General features: G+C 50.1%; 1 protein-coding gene across 3 annotated transcripts in view; it reads right to left on the reverse strand.

The window, feature by feature from the left end:
* AP2A2 (adaptor related protein complex 2 subunit alpha 2) overlaps positions 1 to 18,905 on the reverse strand; it is an 80,089-nt gene that overhangs the window by 43,657 nt on the left and 17,527 nt on the right. For 2 of the 3 annotated variants that reach the window (XM_047691039.1, XM_047691037.1), the window contains exon 2: positions 1,314 to 1,382. In XM_047691039.1, the coding sequence (XP_047546995.1) occupies positions 1,314 to 1,382 (69 nt within the window). Of the gene's footprint in view, positions 1 to 1,313; positions 1,383 to 1,668; positions 1,751 to 18,905 lie in introns of those variants that run through there. The other variant, XM_047691038.1, reaches the window with a different exon arrangement.

Raw genomic sequence — 18,905 nt, forward strand, 5'->3', positions numbered from 1 at the left:
GCATTCCACTAGTTTTTGCATCACTTAATAACACAGGATATCCATTCTCAAGTCCTGAAAAGCCATCCATTCCTAGAAATTCTGCCTGCCACCCACCCCTACAGCTCTTGGACTCCGTCCTAGCCCTCTCCTCCACTCGCTAACTCTGGGCAGCCTCAGCCACTCTCAGGCTGCGCGGACACTTGAACCAGATCTCAAACCCAGAAAAAGTAAAGGCTTCAAACTAAGGGTCTCCAGTCAAGACTAAAATCCTACGCCTGACAGTTCTTCAAAATGGGGGTCTTTTCTCAGGGAAAGTGGCGGTTTACTGAGAGGGTTAGGTCACGTCCACTCCTCATCCACAAAGCCAAACGGGCTTCCTTAGGGAGCTGCTAATTACCTGCACCAAGACCCACAAGCAGCCTCCGGCGGTGCCTCTCTTTGAGACCTCCACCTTGAACCGGGTCAGGGACAAGGCTGGGTCCAGCGAGGAGCCACCCGACCTGGTTAATTCTACATGAGCTGTCAATGTCAAGAGCAACCAATGGCTTGACTTCAAACACATCTTACTTCTGGGGCACTGGGTGGCCCAGTCAGCTGACCGTCTGACCCTTTGATTTCACTCAGGTCCTCATCTCAGGGTTGCACGACCCAGCATCGGGCTCCGCGCTCAGCAGGGAATCTGCATGAGATTCTCTCCCTCTCCCTCTGCCCCTCACACTCACTCACTCGCTCACTCTTTCTGTCTCATAAATAAAAAAATAAAATCTTTTAAGCAGATTTCATTTTTTTAAAAAGATTTTATTGATTTATTTGACAGAGAAAGACACAGAGAGAGACGGAACACAAGCAGGGGGAGTGGGAGAGGGAGATGCAGGCTTCCCACAAAGCAGGGAGCCCGATGCAGGGCTCAATCCCAGGAGCCTGGGATCATGACCTGAGTCGAAGGCAGATGCTTAATGACTGAGCCACCCAGGCACCCCAAACACATTTTAACTGTAACAGAGCCATGAGAGTAATTGTGCTCAGAACTTTGGTTTGAAAGAATTAAAATGGCATCAGAAGGCTACTCCCTGCTATATTAAATTTATAAAAGCCCATTTTGGGGGTGCCTCGGTGGCTCAGTGGCTTAAGGCCTCTGCCTTTGGATCAGGTCATGATCTCAGGGTCCTGGGATCAAGCCCCGTATCCGGCTCTCTGCTCAGCAGGGAACCTGCTTCCCCCTCTCTCTCCGCCTGCCTCTCTGCCTACTTGTGATCTCTGTCTGTCAAATAAGTAAATTAAATCTTTAAAAAAAAAAAGTCCATTTCATGAAAAAGATTGAACATACTTACCTTTAAATTTTGATCTAATGTTTGCCAGTTCCTTGTTTATTCTCTTTATTTCTGCCTCTTTACTTTTACCTAAAAAAAGAGAACAGAAATACATTTTTACTTTAACTGATTTCTACGCAAACATCTGTCCCCTGACAAGACCAACACGTCAGAATCAAAGGCAGAACCACTGCTTCTAGGAGGCAAGGAGAGAAGCAATCTCCCAGCGCCGAAACCAGCAGGGAAGTGGTTGGGACAGAAGCTGGGGCCTCACACAGGGCCCCCGGGTGAAAACAGGGCAAGTCTATAAAAGCACCACACAGGAAAGCAGCCACAACAGGACAGGAGGGCTCTACAGCGCCATTTTCAATCCTACCTTTTGCCACAGTTCTGGAACCGAGAGCACTCAAAACTCCTGCTAAACACTTTCCACAGTGAGTCATTATCAGCTAAAAGTTTATTCCTAAAATTGACTGCTACTGCCACGGGCAATTTTTAAAAGTATGAAGTTTTAACTATACTATGCTTCTAATTTTCTCTATGAAATGCACTGACCTACGAAGTCTGGTAAATCCACTTCTACCATCTGGGAGGAAATCTGGGAAGTTTTCTGCACTACATGTAAAGGAGATGGAGGGCGCGTCACATGCCTGACAGCCCGGGACACCACGCCGGACCCAACCCCACGACATCTGTGCACATGGAGCGTGTCAGAGGAAGAACGGTCATCAGACCATACTCAGGTTTACTCCACCTTGGCCAAGTGTGGAAAGGGAGGCCTGGAGAGCATGGGAGACCTTCTAAGGGCGACACAGTTTGACAAGTACTGTAAAAATATAAGAAACGATTCCTCCCATGGGACACAGTGAGTTGGAGACGAGGGCACATCTCCGTGAACCCCCGACTACATGAGAGCAGGAACAAGGTTCACGATGGAGCACCGTCTCCGGGCTAGTCCTTGCACCACGACCGCATTCGCAGGGGGAACAAAGGCCTCCAGAGCAGCCTCCCCCCCCAGCACCGCCAGCCCCATGTGCTCTACAGCTGTCCTGACACAGGGCGCAACCGTGTCCTCCTCCAGAAACACTCTCCACGTGCTCAGCCGTCCTTTGCCTCCCCTCGTGGAACTCACGTCACCTCCTCCAGCAAAGCAACCTCCTCCTGTCCGGGACGCTCCAAGACCATCAGGGACGCTCCAAGACCATCATTTTTCTTTTACTACCAACTCGCTAAAACACAGCGCCCTCGAAAGCCCCTGGCAGAGCAGCTGGTCAGGACAGGGCCACGTGGCCGCTCACTCACCAGGCGCCATCTGAGTGCCAGGACGTAGGTTAAAATGACACTTCCTGCCTTGCGGAGTCGCTGTTCCAGGCGGGGGGAGGGCAGGAGACCTTTAACAGAACAAGCACGGCGGCAGGCTCTGGGGAGCAAGGGGCGCAGGCAGACTGGGAGGGGGCATCCAGGCACCGGCCCTGATGTCACGCAGGCCAGAGCCGGTCGCAGGAGGAACGCAGCCAAAGGCTCCCTGAAGGGTCAGGGAAGGGACGGGGGAACAGGTGAGAGCAGTGGGCTTTAATGGCCCAGGGTGGCAGGTCAAGGGCCAACTGTTTTTTTTTTTTTAAGATTTTATTTATTTATTTGACAGACAGATCACAAGTAGGCAGAGAGGCAGGCAGAGAGACGGCGGGGGGGGGGGGCAGGCTCCCCGCTGAGCAGAGACCAATGCGGGGCTCGATCCCAGGACCCTGAGATCATGACCTGAGCCAAAGGCAGAGGCTTTAACCCACTGAGCCACCAGGCACCCCGGGCCAACTGTTTCTTAAACCATCCTTCAACAGGGTTATCTTTGCCAAACTAGGCTTTCTGGACCTGGCGCAAATGGCCACGCACACGGTACCCCGGCCGCCCCCTGCTGACGACAGGCAGCTTCACCCACGGCAAACCGCTGTGCAGGCATGTGCAGCTGAGCGTGCCCGTGTGCGAGCACGGATGTGTGTCTGGGTGTGAGCGTGCACCCGCAAGTGCGCACCCGTGACCCCTCGTGCACGCGGGCCTGTCACCCGGCGTACAGGGATCCGCTTCCGCCAGGCCGCACCTACGCGGCCCTACAGGGCCAGAGAGCCCGAGGGGCAGGAACCTGTCCTGTGCAGCCAAAGGGGTCGGTCCGGAGCGGAGCTCAGGAAAACCCTGGGCAGCGGTGGGGAAGAAGTGACACTAAATGAGCGGGACCTGCTTTCGTAGGAGCCGCAGGTATTAGCCGGGACTGGAAAAGCGTTAAATAAAACTAGAAGCACGTGAAGCAAGAGGAGTTACCACCAGGACAGACGGAAAAACACGAGTGAGTCGGGCGCCGGCTGCAGAACAGGACTGAGGGGGCGGCGGTGGCGGCCTCGCACCCAGAGCTTCCTCGCGGCGGACGCTTCACAGCAAACACACGACCACGCGCTTCTGTCCCGCCACGGCCGGCGAGGCGTCCCTGGACAGGGGCACGGGCACAGGCGCGCGAGGCCCGACTCGCTGCTCGGAGGCAGCTGCAGTCACCCGCCAGCGCCCTCCTTCCCCGGGAAAACCCCAGGACTCCATGCAGCTCATCCGCCAAGGTCAGAGAGAGGAGAGGGGTCGGCCCGCAGGACCGGAGGGAGGGAGGCCCGAAGCGGACCAGCGCGAGCTCAGAAGGCTGTGCGTGGGGCCCAGGGGCGCTGCAGCCGCCGCCCGCCGCGCGGACCGGGGCCTGCTCTGAGTCCCGCTGAGCGGCGGGTCGGGGAAGGCCCAGGGAAGCAGGGCAGGGCCGGGAACCTGCGGAAGCGGTCACCGAGGCAGCAGCCGGGGAGCGCTGCGCGGAAAAGCCCCCCCACCCCACCCTGGCCTCCACCATCCGCTCAGAGAACTGCCCTCACACAGGCATCAGCCACAGCGAGTACGGGCTCACCTCCCACAGGAGCAGACGTCAGAACAGAGGCCGGGAGCAGAACAGCAGCCCCATGAACAGGGAAAGCGCCTCGGGAAGCAAGCAACAGCAGAGGCCTCTCCTTCAAAGCATGCGGAGAGACCCGAAGAAAACACAGTCCACTAGAAACATTCAGATACCAGGTAACAGAAGTCAAGTAAATCCGAAATTTAAAAAACCATTCCAGAAACGAAGACTAACCCAGAAGGAATAGGAGAACAGATGGACAGAGGTCTTGGCAGGAGAAGACACAAGGAACGTTGCTGACACCACGCAGAAACGAAGGACGCGATAAAGGACTCGAGAAAAAAGTCATGAACGTGGAAGTGGAGCGAGACATGCCCTGGGGCCAGCAGGAGCCCCGAAGGAAAAGGCGAGCGCGGCAGCAGGACTACAGCCGTCACCCAGAGGCCTTCCTGAAAGCTCCACACCTGTACCTGGGAGTCCTGACCCCAAACAACACAACCGACACCTACTGCAATGCCAGTGCCCGACTGCAAAGGGAAAAATCCTCTGAACACCAGAAGCGCAAGCAGCTCACGCGAGAAGGAAAATCGAAGACACTCGAAGACACTCGGAGTCCGGCCTCGCCCTGCCACAGAAGCAAAGGATGCCACGGCCGAGCCCTGAGAAAGGAGACGTGCGACCGGGACTCTCCATCCAGCACTGCCAGCCCCCAGCGCGCCCGACGCAAACCTGACCGAGAGCGAGGGTCCAGACACATGGGCGTGCCGTAGGCCCCGGGGACACTCCACGGCAGCGAGCGGGCACCGAGGGGGCACCGAGGCAGCATCAAGGCTTCCGGGGACAGCGAATGAGCCGCACAGAGGTGCGGGAAGGGGAAAGCACGCAGGCGGCAGCACAAACTCGAAGCACTGCCACGGCCGGGCGGGGCAGGAGCGGTGCCGGGTCAGGTGTCCCCTGTCACCACACTGACGGTGGCGGGCTCAGAGCTTGTCATGGTGCAACAGGATGAAGGTCACAAGTGATCAGGATGTAGCCTACCCAGGCACCCCCAGCGTCCTCGAGATCCTGGGGCGGACGAGCTTCAGGAGAAAAGCCCAGCTGTCCTGACCTGAGCTGGAGCCCACAAGGGCCTCGTGAAGCATTTTCCCCTCGAGATGTGCACGTGTGTCCCCTCCAGCTGTCCTCGGAGGAGGCTCAGAACAAGACGATGTTGGGTGGCCGTGCGCACCCCCCACCTCCAGGCTGTGCTCTGGGAGCACCATGTCACACTACAGGAAGCCAGGCTTCCCGGCAGAAGGGCCGAACCCACGATTGGGCGAGGCCCACGGCAAGCCTGGACTGGACGAGGACTATGGAGGGGCGCACACCACCAGGGCCACGTCGGGAACACTTGGCACCCAACGGACAGACGCCATTAGCCAAAGGGGGGACAGCCCGAGCTTCAGAAAGGATAAAAAGTGCAGTGGCCAAAATTCACAAAAACATTTAAATCCATGAGTTCAAAATTTTATTAAAAAAAAAAAAGCACCTCATTAGTTGAGGATATTAGGGAACCAATTAACTTGGAAACTAGGCACTGGAAGGAAAGAGCCAAGCAGCTGTCGTGCCTCTTCCACATGAAGCGCACAGGGGCAGCCACTCAGGAAGGGAAGGGGGTCTCGGTCCAAGCATCCCAACACACCCATGGAAGGGATGAGACGACCACCATCTGGCACCCTCCCGAAGGACTGCCTGGGACCGAGCAGGGAGGCTCACAGCGGCTAGGTCACAGGCGTCAGCAGACAGCACGAGCCCCCTGGAACAGCAGGGCAGCACCTCGAGTCTGGCCACAGTGTCAGCTACATGTGATCTGGCCTCCGTCCCCAGCTGCCAGACGGCCAAGAGCACGGGGGACCCCACTAGGGGTTCCCAACGTAATGCCCCTTACACATCCCGGGTCTTCAACAGACCGCTGTGAGGAAAAGGAAGGAGCGCAGACTGAAATATGAAAGAACAGGAAATGTTTAGAAACGGGTAAGACCGAAGCCCGGCGTTCAGGAGGCCCCCGTGGGAGACCCGTAAGGCACCCAACAATGGCAGTAGGTTTGGGGGAGGTGAATGGGAAAGGGCACATGGAAGGGCCTCTGGGGCCATCACCCCGGTGGAAGTGACAAGCGTGTTCACCTTGTCATAACTCATGAATCTGCAGGCACAGGTTTCCCGGGATGCCTCCTGTTCTACTGCACAGCGAAGAGGAGAACAGAAGAGGAGACTGCCTAGTGAGGCAGTGGACCCGAGTGCAGGGATGTTCACGCCGAAGCTGGACGCTGCCCTGCCCCAGGCTGGGTCCTCGGGTGCATCTGACCACAGCTTCCCCCGCACGAAACCCGAGTCTCTTCCACGGGCGCAGGGTGCCATCCACGCCTCCAGCGCAGCCTGCGCACAAGGTCCCGCACACTGTGCATCACCCTCCCATAAGGGGGTACCCAAAGAGATTCTCCGGAACCCCTAGCCATGCCCTTCTCCCCCCACCCTGAGTCCTCCGCAGCTGCGTCCCCTCCCCCTTCCAACTAAGCAGTGAGGATGGCAGCCTCAAGAAACCCCCCAACCTCTCCGAACAGGGTGGGGTGCCCCTCGCGCCTGCTGCCACAGTGATCTCAGTCTCCCAGGCACTTCCTGTCCCTGCCCCCAACCTGATCCTCTTCCACCTCAACAGCCTTGCACAGGCACCCCCGCCACAGGGCTGGCTGGCGACCAACAGGGACAAAGGAGGCTGGGCAGGATGAGTGGGGCTCCCTCTCGAGGGGAGGAGCCCATCAGCCCACGCAGGGACTCCCAGCAAGAGGGGAACTCCCAAGATGGTGTGCAGACACACCTCAGTGGAGGGCCCGGTGCAGGATCCTCCCTGGGCTTAGGTTTAGGCCAGTCCACCCAAATCACTGGACTGGGCCCGGACTACGGCCCAGGGCCACCATCTCACGCAGAGACACCACCATGGAGGCCAAGGAGCACCAGCCCTCACAACACAGCCCACAGATGGAGCCCTTAACTGGACACGGCGTGGCTGACTCCGCTGACCAAGGCTATCCCCAAGTGTCAACCCTGAAAACGCCAAAGGGGTATTCCACCTGCTGCACTGGGCTCGAACGTGCCGGTCTAAGGTAAGTTTTAAAGGAAATCTAGGGGCGCCTGTATGGCTCAGAGGGTCAAGCCTCTGCCTTCGGCTCAGGTCATGATCTCAGGGTCCTGGGATCGAGCCCCGCATCGGGCTCTCTGCTCGGTGGGGCGCCTGCTTCCCTCTCTCTCTCTGCCTGCAGCTCTGCCTACCTGTGATCTCTGTGGGTCAAATAAATAAAATCTTCTTAAAAAAATAAAAAAATAAAAGATAAAGGAAATCTAGTATGACTGCAAGTGACTGATAATCCACATAAGGGTTAACACATTCAAACCAACAAGACGTCCTAAATTTACCAAAATGCCAAGGCAGGAGACCCCTTCTGCGGCGCACCATCAGTTCACCACCCTCCACGACGTGAGGACATCGCAGGGCAACCTGTCCGCCGGGGTTGAGCAAGAGCTACCCTGGCAAAGGCTAGTTCCTGCTCACTCAGACTGTACCTCTCTCCAGGCAGAGGATCCCAAGAGCCACCACGCCACCCCCCGCTGCGGGAGCAAATCAGTTTTTCAGATGAAGCATTAGCTTTCATGATGGGGAGAGGTTTACTGCCCACCCCGACTTCAAAAACCAATTTCCGAAGGGAAAATTTGTCGACGAGAGTAACTGGGCCAGAGCGATGAGCCTCACCGGGCTTGACCTGCTCCACGGTGAAGACATTCTGGTCTCTGCCACCCTGTGTGTCTCTATCTAAACGCAGCAGGTCGGGCAGCCGCTGAGGGCACTGAGCTCCTAGCAGGCAATCCGACCACAGTGAACTTAGAGCTCTGCGAGCTAATGAACAACCTGGACTAGCCCAAAACCACTGCCCAAAAACGAGCTACAATTTGTGCCCAGCAAGTAGCAAAGAACGCACTCTGTGCGGACAGGCTTCGATAAAGGCTCCTGGATTTTCAGAATTACCGCCCCGGTCATTCTTCTGGAATAACATGCTGGTTAATGATTTCTTCTTATTTGCGTGAACTAATCAACTGACAGTATTATGTTCTGTGACCCCAACTTTGGAAACAGAGAGTACAGGAGCCCATCACAACTTACCAGAGATACCAAACCACTAAAACGTGAAGGTAGTAAGTATGAAATTTACAATAAAATTTGGTATAGGGGCGCCTGGGTGGCTCAGTGGGTTAAGCCGCTGCCTTCGGCTCAGGTCATGATCTCAGGGTCCTGGGATCAAGCCCCGCATCGGGCTCTCTGCTCGGCGGGGAGCCTGCTTCCTCCTCTCTCTGCCTGCCTCTCTGCCTGCTTGTGATCTCTCTCTGTCAAATAAATTAATAAAAAAATCTTTAAAAAAAAAAAATTTGGTCTAAATAGAGAACTTTGGTCTATGTATAAATGATTTCACTAAGTAAACCTAAAGCCCAAAATTTACCAAACAAAAGCCTATTTTTTTTTTAAGTTTATTTATTTTCAGTAATCTCTACACCCAATGTGGGGCTGGCACTCGACCCCGAGATCACGAGTCACACACTCTCTGTCTGAGCCAGGCGCGCATCCCCAAAAGCCCATTTCTGAAGGAAGATACTGTTGCTGAAGTTACGCGGGAGGCGCGAGCACGGGGGCCCACAAGGTCGGCAATCGAGCCAGGACCGGAATGCTGCCCCGTGTCTCCGCGGCTGTGTGGCCCTGCCGTGCCTCAGTTTCTCCTTCATTACATGGGACTGCCATCCACCAACGTGCTGGGATGAGGACCACACAGGGTAACAAGCAAAAAGTGCACACAGCGTGGTGAGCGCAGAAGGGTGTAGGGAATCATCATCAGGGACATTCTGCACATTTTCTCTTTACTCATGTGCAGGAAGAGGGGGTCTCAGCACAGAAACCCTCAGCGACAACAAATCAGAAGAAAAGACTTCAAAGGTCAAAGTCGTTCTGCCACAGAAGATAAAGACACTCCGAACTCTGACAAATGGCGAACCGGACCATCTTTTCTTCACTGAATATAGCTGATACACAATCGTGTTAGCTTCAGGAATACAACACAGGGATTCAACATTTATATACATTAAAAAGTGACTGCCCCCGGGGCACCCGGCTGGCTCCGTCAGGTACGTGTCTGACTCCCGGCTTTAGACCCAGTCGGGATCTGCCAGGTGGTGAGATGGGGCCCCAGGCCACACGCCCAGCCGGGCGTCTGCTTGACACACTGTCATGTGTGGCTCCTGCACTCACATGCTCTTTCTCTCTGTAATGTTTTTAGAAAAGGGATCTCCACTATAACCCTAGCTGCCGTCTGTCATCCTACTAAGCGGTTACATATTCTCAGCTAAACATTACATCCCCATGTCTGATTTATTTTGTAACTGCTAGTCTGTTCCTTTTAACCCCCTTCCCCTTTTCTGATCAAGCCCCAACCTCCTCCAAGGCAACCACCAGTATGTTCTGGTATTTTTTTTCCAAGATTTATTTGGGAGAACGCGTACCTCCAAGCAGGGAGGAGGGGCAGAGGGAAAGGGAGAGAAAGAGACAACCCCAAGCATACTCTGCACTGAGAGCAGAGCCCAACCCAAGCTCGACTCAGCCCCTAAGACCATGACCTGAGCTGAAATCAAGAGTCGGACGCTCAGGGGGTTAAAGCCTCTGCCTTCGGCTCACGTCATGATCTTAGCGTCCTGGGATCGAGCCCTGCGTCGGGCTCTCTGCTCAGCGGGGAGCCTGCTTCCTCCTCTCTCTCTGCCTGCCTCTCTGCCTGCTTGTGATCTCCGTCAAATAAATAAATAAAATCTTAAAAAAAAAATGTAGCCTTAAAAAAAAAGGGGGGGGTCAGACGCTCAACCAAACGAGCCACCCAGGCGCCCCCGTTTTGTTGGGTTTTTTTTTAATACTCTATTTTTTTGAGAGCGAGAACAAGCGGGGAGGAGAGGCAGAAGCAGGGGAGAAGCAGGCTCCTGGCCGAGCAGGGAGCCTGATGCAGAGCTCAATCCCAGGACCCTGGATCACCCCCTGAGCTGAAAGCAGAGGCTCAACGGAGTGAGCCATCCAGGCATCCCTAAAGTTTTATTTCTTTAAGTAATCTCTATGCTCAACATGGGCCTCAAACTTACAACCTCAAGATTGAGAGTCTCACGGCCCACTGACCAAGCCAGCCAGATGCCCCTGTCTTTTCACTTTCCTGATAGCATTCTGAAGCATGAAAGTTTTAATTTTGATGAAGTCTAATTTTCTTGTCACTTATGCTTCTGTCAATGTATCTGAGAAGCCGTTTCCCAAGGTCACCAAAATTTACTTCTATATTTTCTTGTAAGAGTTCTATAGCTTTAGCTTTTGCGTTTAGGCTTATGATCCATTTTGAGTTAATTTTTGCGTATAGTGTGAGGCAGGGGTTAATTTCATTCTTTTATGCGTGGATGTCCAGTTCTCCCAGCACCATTAGTTAAAAGACTATTCTCTTCCCTCACTGAACCGGCACTTGGCACTCTTGTCAAAAATCAAATGACCAAAAATGTAAAATGTATTGTATTCTCAATATCATTCCATTAATCTATACCTATCATTATACCCTAACGACATTGTCTTGATTACTTTGTATTACGTTTTGGAAAAGAGAAGTGAATCCACCAACTTTGCTTATCCTTTCCAAGACTAATCTTGACGACTATGAGTCCCTTGAATTTCTATGTGAATTTTAGAATCCGCTTATCTCGAGGTGAGGGGGAGGGGGAACCTAGGATTTTTTTTTAATAAGGGTGCACTAAATCCCTAGGTTAATTGGGGATTATTGGTGTCTCCCAATCCACAAACATGGGGCGTCCTTAGGGCGCCTTTACTGCCTTCCAACAACTGTCCGCAGTTAACTGTATGAGCCTCACGTGCGCTACAACTTACTCCTCCAGTTTATCCTGGGGCTCCAACTCGCCACCCTAAAGGTCAGAGTTACGTGCTCCGCCGCCTGAGCCAGGCAGGTGCTCCTGTATTTCGTTTTTTGATGCTATTATAAATAGGACAGTTTCCTTCATGGTTAGTGTAGAGAAATACAATTGACTTTTCCCTATCGATTTTATATACCACAACCTTGCTCAACCCATTTGTAATTCTAACAGTTTTCTCCTGGATTCCTTAGGATTTTCTATGCACAGAATGGTGACAGCTCTACACGGGGTCCGTTCTCTTTCTTTCCAACCTGGATACCTTTTTCCCTTTCTCTTTTGTCACTGCCCAGGCTACAAACTCCAGGAGTAAACAGGAGCAGTGACAGCAGAAACATCCTTGTCATGTTCCTAATCTTAAAGGGAAACATTCGGTCTCTCACCATTAAGTCAGATCTTAGCTGTAGACGTTTCATAGATACCCTTTATCAAATCAAGATGTTCCCTCATATTTCTAGTTTGTTGAGTATTTCTTTCCTAAGAGTGTATTTGCGGGACAGCTGGGTGGCCCAGTCAGTTAAGCATCTGCCTTCAGCCCAGATCATGATCACAGGATTAAAAAATAAATAAACTTAAAAAAAAAAAAAACAAGACTTTAGCTTCTAGATTCACAACAGATTTTATACTGTAGTTTTCTTTCCTATAATGTGTTTGTCTGATCCTGTTATTAGGATAATAATTACCTCAGAGGGGTACCCGGGTGGCTCAGTGGGTTAAAGCCCCTGCCTTCAGCTCCGGTAATGGGTCCCAGGGTCCTGGGATCAAGCCCCACATCGGGCTCTCTGCTCAGCAGGGAGCCTGCTTCCCACCCCCACCCCCGCCTGCCTCTCTGCCTACTTGTGATCTCTGTCAAATAAATAAATAAAATCTTTAAAAATAATAATAATAACCTCAGAATAAGTTGGAGAGTATTCCTTCCTCTTCTATTTCTTTTTCTTTTATGATTTTTTTCTAAATTTATTTATTTGAGAGAGAGAGAGAGTACGTGCATGCACAAGCAGGGGGAGTAGCAGAGGGAGAGGAGGAAGCGGACTTCCAGCTGAGCAGGGAGCCCAACGTGGGGCTCGATCCCAGGACCCTGGGATCATGACCCAAGCTAAAGGTAGACCCTTAACCAACTGAGCCACCCAGGTGCCCTTCTATTTCTTTTCAAAGAGTGTGGGAAGGATCAGAACTGTTTACTTGAGTGTTGGATAAAATTCACCAGTGAAGCCATCTGGGCCAGGATTTATTCTTGTGTGAAATGTTTAAATTACTAATACAATTTCTTTACTCGTTATAAACCTATGCAGATCTTTTGTTTCTTCTTGAGTCAATTTCAGTTATTTGTGTCTTTCTACAAATTTCTCCATCTTATTTAAATTACCTAATTTTGGGGGCGCCTGGGTGGCTCAGTTGTTAAGCATCTGTCTTCGGCTCAGGTCATGATCCCAGGGTCTAGGGATCGAGCCCCACATCAGGCTCCCTGCCTGGCGGGAAGCCTGCTTCTCCCTCTCCCAATCCCCCTGCTTGTGTTCCATCTCTTTGCTGTGTCTCTGTCAAATAAATAAATAAAATCTTGAAAAAAAAATAAATTACCTAATTTTTGGTATACAATTATTCATAGCATGCCATTACAATACTTTTTTTATCTCTGCAAAGTCAGTAGTAATGTCCCTTCTTTCATTCTTGATTTCAGTAATTTTGAGTCTTTCCTTTTTTTCTTGGTCAGTCTAGCTAAAGGTTTGTCAGTTTTGCTGATCTTTTCAAAGAACCAATCTTTGATCTAATCTTTGTTATTTTCTTCTTTCTGCTTGCTTTGGGTTTTGTTTGCTCTTTTTTATTTCTGGATTCTTAAAGTGAAATATTAGGTTAATGATTTGAGACCTTCTTTCTTAAATAGGTATTTGCAGCTGTAAGTCTTCCCCCAAGCCCTGCCCTTACTGCATCCCTTACATTTTGGCATATTGGGCTATTTTCATTTATCTTATTTTTTGACTCTCCCTTTGTTGAGGGAGATCATCAAGAAGATGAGATTCCCAGTTAACTGGAGAACTAGACGCAGGCAATCGGCACCTCCTCACCGCCATCCCGTCCTTGGAATGTGGGTTCCACTTGGCTTCTCCTCTCCCAAAAGCTGCGGCAAGTGTAGGGACAGCCTCGAGAGAGCGATGCGGTCCTGAGACCATCTGGACAGTACAGGTGACTGAAGCCGGTCAAGGCCTCTACGGAAACTTTGTAAGGAGCGGTGAGCAGACACAAAGACCCGTGAGTCCTGCAGCTGCGCATGCCGAGCCTCACTTGTAAGCTGTTTTGCTTATGAAACCCGCCGCCTACCACTCTGCAGCAGCCCGCTCTTCAGTCCGTCTCTCCCTACCCTCCGAACAGAGCCTAGCATCCGACTATGCCCGGGAAGCTCCGAAGGCGCTTACAACCCAACACCCTGTGTCTTCTTCTGTGACGTGGTGGCTCCTGAGGACGGTGTTTGATCTTCACATACTTGTGAATTTTCCAAATTTCCTTCTATTACTGATTTTTCTAATTTCATCCCATTGTGGCTGAAGAACATATTTTGTATGATTTCAATCCTTTTAAATTCACTGAGGCTTTTGTTTATGGGCTAACATACGCTCTATGCTGAAGAATGCCCCCGTGCACTGGAGAGGATGTGAACTCCGCTCGCTTTGGGTGGAAACAGTCCATAAATGTCAGGTCTGGCTGGTCTGCAGCGCGGAGTCTCTGTCCACTGCTAATCACGTCTGCTTGTGTGTCTGTTACTGAAAGTGGCGCACCGAAGTCTCCAATATCACAGTCATCTACTTCTCCCCTTCAGCTCATCACGAATTTCATCTCTGTAGTTCGGGCTCCGTTATTAAGTGTGACTACATATGTTGATGTTTTTTTCAGAGAGTCACTCCTTACCATTATAAAATGTTCTTCTAGGTCTCTGAATTTTTGTCTTAACGTCTATTCTGTCTGATCCTAGCACAGCCCCTTGGGCTCTCTCCTGGTTACTACTTAAAAGGCACATTATTTTTCTTCCTCTTACTTGTTGTCTTTTAATCTAAGGTGTCTTTTTAAGACAGTGTATAGATGGATTTTTTAAAAATCCATTCTGCCTATCTCTGCTTTTTTTATTTTTTTAAGAAGGCTCAACTCAAGAAGGCTTGAACTCACAACCCTGAGACCAAGACCTGAGATTAGAGCAAGAGTCACTCAACCTACTGAGCCACCCAGGTGCTCCCATCTCTGCCTTTTAATTCAAGTGTTTAATCTGGTTACATCTAAAATAATTACTGAGGGGCGCCTGGGTGGCTCAGTGGGTTAAAGCCTCTGCCTTTGGCTCAGGTCATGATCCCAGGGTCCTGGGATCGAGCCCCACGTCGGGCTCTCTGCTCTGCGGAGAGCCTGCTTCCTCCTCTCTCTGCCTGCCTCCCTGCCTACTTGTGATCTCTCTCTCTCTGTCAAATAAATAAATAAAAATCTTAAAATACAAAATAAAATAAAATAATTACTGATAAGGTAGGGCTCTTATCTACCATTTTGCTTATCTTTGATGTATCTTGTACCTCTGTTCCTATATTCTTCCCTTACGGTCTTCTTTTGTGTTAGATATTTTTAGTGCACCACTTTAATTCCCTTGTTTCTTTTTCTGTACTCTTTTAGCGACTTTCTAGTAGTTGCCTAGACATTATAATTAACACCTTAACTTAAACCAATCCAATCTGGGTTAATATGAACTTAACTGTAATAGTACAGAGAAATTTTACTCCAATATACGCAGTCTGCTCCCTTCCCCCTCCTTTGCACTACTGTAATACAAATTACCTCTTTATACATTAAAAGCCCATCAGTACAGTTCTATTTAAACTGTATTTAAATTAACTAAGATTGTCTTACACAGTTTTCCTTTAAACCAGGTAAAAGACAAAAGGTCATTTAAAAAAAAAAACTATGCTTTTAGACGCACTCACACAGTCATCTTTGCCACGGCTCTTCCTTTCTTCGTGGCCTCCATGACTTAATGCCCCTCATTTCGGCCTGAAGCGCTCCCTTTAGTATTTATTGTGGGGCAGGTGTGCAAACAACAAATTCCCTCTCTCTTGTTTACGAAATGATATCTTAATTTCTGCATGTCTGAAGGATGCTTTTGCTGTAGACACAAGTCTTGGCTGACAGGCATTTTCTTCCGCATTCTGTAGCTGTCGGCCACTGCCTTCTGAGCTCCACGGCTTCTGATGAGAAGTGAGCTGTGAATCTTGAAGGTCTCTCAAAAATGAGAAGTCACTTTCCTCACTCCTTTCCAGAATGTCCCCATGTCTTTGTCTTTCAACAGTTTGACTGTGACGTGTCTAGATACTGATCTCCTTAGATCAATCCTTCTGGGAGTTCATCTTGGATGCGCAGGTAAGTGTCTGAGACCGAATTCAGGGAGTTTATGTCTTCAAATAACCTTTGTGCACTTTTCTCCTATTCCTCTCTTTATGAGACTCTAATTACGGGTATATCAGTATGCTAGATGACGTCCCACAGATCTCCAAAGCTCTGTTCTTTTTTCTTTTAAGATTGTATTTATTTATTTATTTGAGAGAGAGTGAGCGAGTGAGAGAGAGAGAGAACTGGAGGGAGAAGGAGACTCCACTGCTGAGCAGGGAGCCCAATGCAGGGCTCAATCCCAGGACTCCAGTATCATGACCTGGGCCAAAGGCAGACATTTAATAGACTGAGCCACCGAGATGCCCCTGTTCATTTTTTCTTTGTTCTTTTTTTCTTTCTGTTCCTCAGATTAGATTTATACTTACCTTGATATTGATCTTAATTTAATTATCTTAACAAACCAATTCTCAAATTCACTGATTCTTTCTTCTGCCAGCTCAGATCTGCCACTAAGCCCCTCCAGTAAATTTTTCACTCTAGTTATTATATTTTCAACTCCAGAGTTTCAATTTGGCTTTTTTTAATAATTTCTACCTCTTCTTTGATATGCTCTATTTCGTGAGACATCATTTTCATGTTTTAATTCTTTAGACACAGTTTAAGTTCTTGGCACAGATTTAGAATAGCAGACTGGAAGACCTTGTCTAATAAGTTCAACATCTGGGCCCTTTCAAGGATAGTTTCTACTGGCTACTTTTTTCCCTGTGTACAGACTATATTTTCCTTTTTCTTCGTACATCTCCTAATTTTATTGAAAACTGGACATTTTAGGTAATATAATGTGGCAATTCTGGAAACCCAAACGCCCCCTCCCCAGGAATTATTGGTGCTATTTGCCGTTACTCTGGTTGTTGCTGTGTCCGTTTCTTTAGTTTCCTGAACTAGTTCTGTAAAGTCTGTAATTCCCTAGAGTTTACAGCTACCGAAGTCTTGGCTTAGCTGACTTAGTGGTCAGTTCATGACTGACCGGGGATCGCCTTCAGGGCCTTGAGCAAGTGTCCCAGACACTGCCAAGGAACTCTGTGTGTGAAGCTCGTCAGCACTCGGGCCGGATGTAACTCTGCCTCTGCTTCACTCCCTGTTTGCACATGGACTCACGACTGGCCGGAGGCGAGAGACTGCGGCCTTCTCAAGTCTTTCCCAGGCATATGTACAATCCTGCACTCACGCAGCCTTCCAGATCCACAGAAACCTGTCAGAGCCTTTCAAAGCACCCTGATGGCATGTCACTCTTTGCATCTTCCTTTGAAGATTTTGGCCAGGCGCCTGTTTGCCCCCAACTGTGATATTAAACAAATGTCACTGACTATTTTCCACGACACACTAGGACAGGGCTTTTCCCACTGAACAAAGTCAAATAATGTTAAGTTCTGCAAATGAGGCTTTTCCGGAAAGCTACAAGACTGGCCAGACAGTAACCGTGCTCTAAGAACAGAACTTTCTGAGGGGCTCCAAACCCGACCGGTCTCTCCAGTGGCTGCAAGGCTGCCTGTTTTCACAGCTACATGGTTGTGAAGCCGCCTACTGTCAGCGCCGCTGCAAATCACAGGAGAGGAGACTGAGAGGAGGTCAAATTAGAGGTTCAACAGTTTTGTTGAATAAATCCGCCTGACACTGTTTGAACCTTTAGTTAATTTCCAGAGCTCGGGCAGAGTCGATTTAGACTGTTTTTACCACTGTTTTCAATGTCTTTATGGTGGGATGGACTGATGGAGCTTCTCAATCCACCATTCTGAGTAAATGGCAATTCTGCTACAATTTCAAAGCCACTACTAATAGAGTACTTGACCACCCGTGCCCTGTCGATTCTGCTCTCTGTATCTCCAAAATCCACCCCACCTTTCCATTCCTACTCCCTTGATTCATACCCTCACCATCTCCTACACCAAAGCAATTTCCTGCCTCTAAGCCTAGTCTAAGATCCATCCTCTGCGTTCAAAATTACTGTTCTACTAAGAAAAAATAAGTTGCATAGTGTCACTGTCCTGCTGAAAATACATCAGTGGACCACACCTTCCAGAGGAGGTCCCCCATGCTCTGCTCCGGCCCGTCTCTCCTGCCCTGTCCTACTGCCAGAACCCCACCACCTGCTAGACACTATTCATGCTAAAAACCACCCACAACTCCATGTGTCCTGCTGCCACTCTGAAGAGTGACACACGGTGTTCCCCACTTTCCTGGACCATCTCCTTGCACTGTGAGCTTAGTAAGACCTGACCCAAATACTATCTCTGTATTACCGTGCCTGACCGCTCTCTCCTGAGCTCATCATTACTCATTTTCACTACTCATCTCACACCACTTAACACTATGCATTCAAGGGCTTGAGCAACGCTGAGGACAGAGACCATGTCTCATTATTCCCAATGTTTAATGTGTAAAAACAAACAAACCAAAAAACAACAACAACAACAAAAGCCACAGTCTTTATAATGCTCTACGAAGGCCCTACATGCCACTTGTCTCCCCAGCTCCATACCACTCTGACCTAACCGCCCGCTCCCGTCCTCTGGGCTTGCTCTACTGCAGCCGCATCGGCCTGCTGTCTCCTGCGTACACTGCTCATCTCCCTGCCATGAAAGCCTTTGCACATGTGGTTCCCTCTGTCCAAGGCGTTCTCCCCGCTCACTTCCGTATGGCCCAGTGCCTTCAAGTGACCTTCACAGCAAGACCAATCCTGATCAGCCTATTTGGAGTTGAAAACACAGCCTCATATTCCCCACCACCTTCTCTCCCTAACTTCTCTCTTGCACTTACTGTCTTCCAACATAAGCTGTAATTTCCTTTCTATTCTCCAGCACTATCTACCAGAATGTACGTGAGCTCCCTGTGAGCAGGCAGACTTGTGCGTCTGAGTCACTGGTGTGGCCTCGGAGCGCAGGACAGGACCTGGAACTCAGCAGGTCCTCAGTTGATGCTCCAGGAGGACAGCAGGCCCAGCACACAGTGTGCGTTAACAACAGCGTACGTCTGAGCCCTTATCATATGCTAAACTGTCCCAAGAGCTTTTACACAACTGAGCTAACACACCACTAAGTTTGGGGTTGCCTGGGTGGCACAATTGGTTAAGCATCTGGCTCTTGGTTTCGGCTCAGATCAGGATCTCAGGGTCGGGAGATCAAGCCCAGCATCAGGCTCTGAGCTCAGCAGGGAGTCTGCCTGAGATTCTCTCTCTCTCCCTCTGCCCCTCTCAATCACATTCTGTCTCTCTCAGTCTCTAAAATAAATAAACAAATAAATCTTTAAAAAAAAAAAAAAGAGGG

Source organism: Lutra lutra, chromosome 10 (genome assembly GCF_902655055.1).
Source record: "Lutra lutra chromosome 10, mLutLut1.2, whole genome shotgun sequence".
NCBI lineage: Eukaryota > Metazoa > Chordata > Mammalia > Carnivora > Mustelidae > Lutra > Lutra lutra.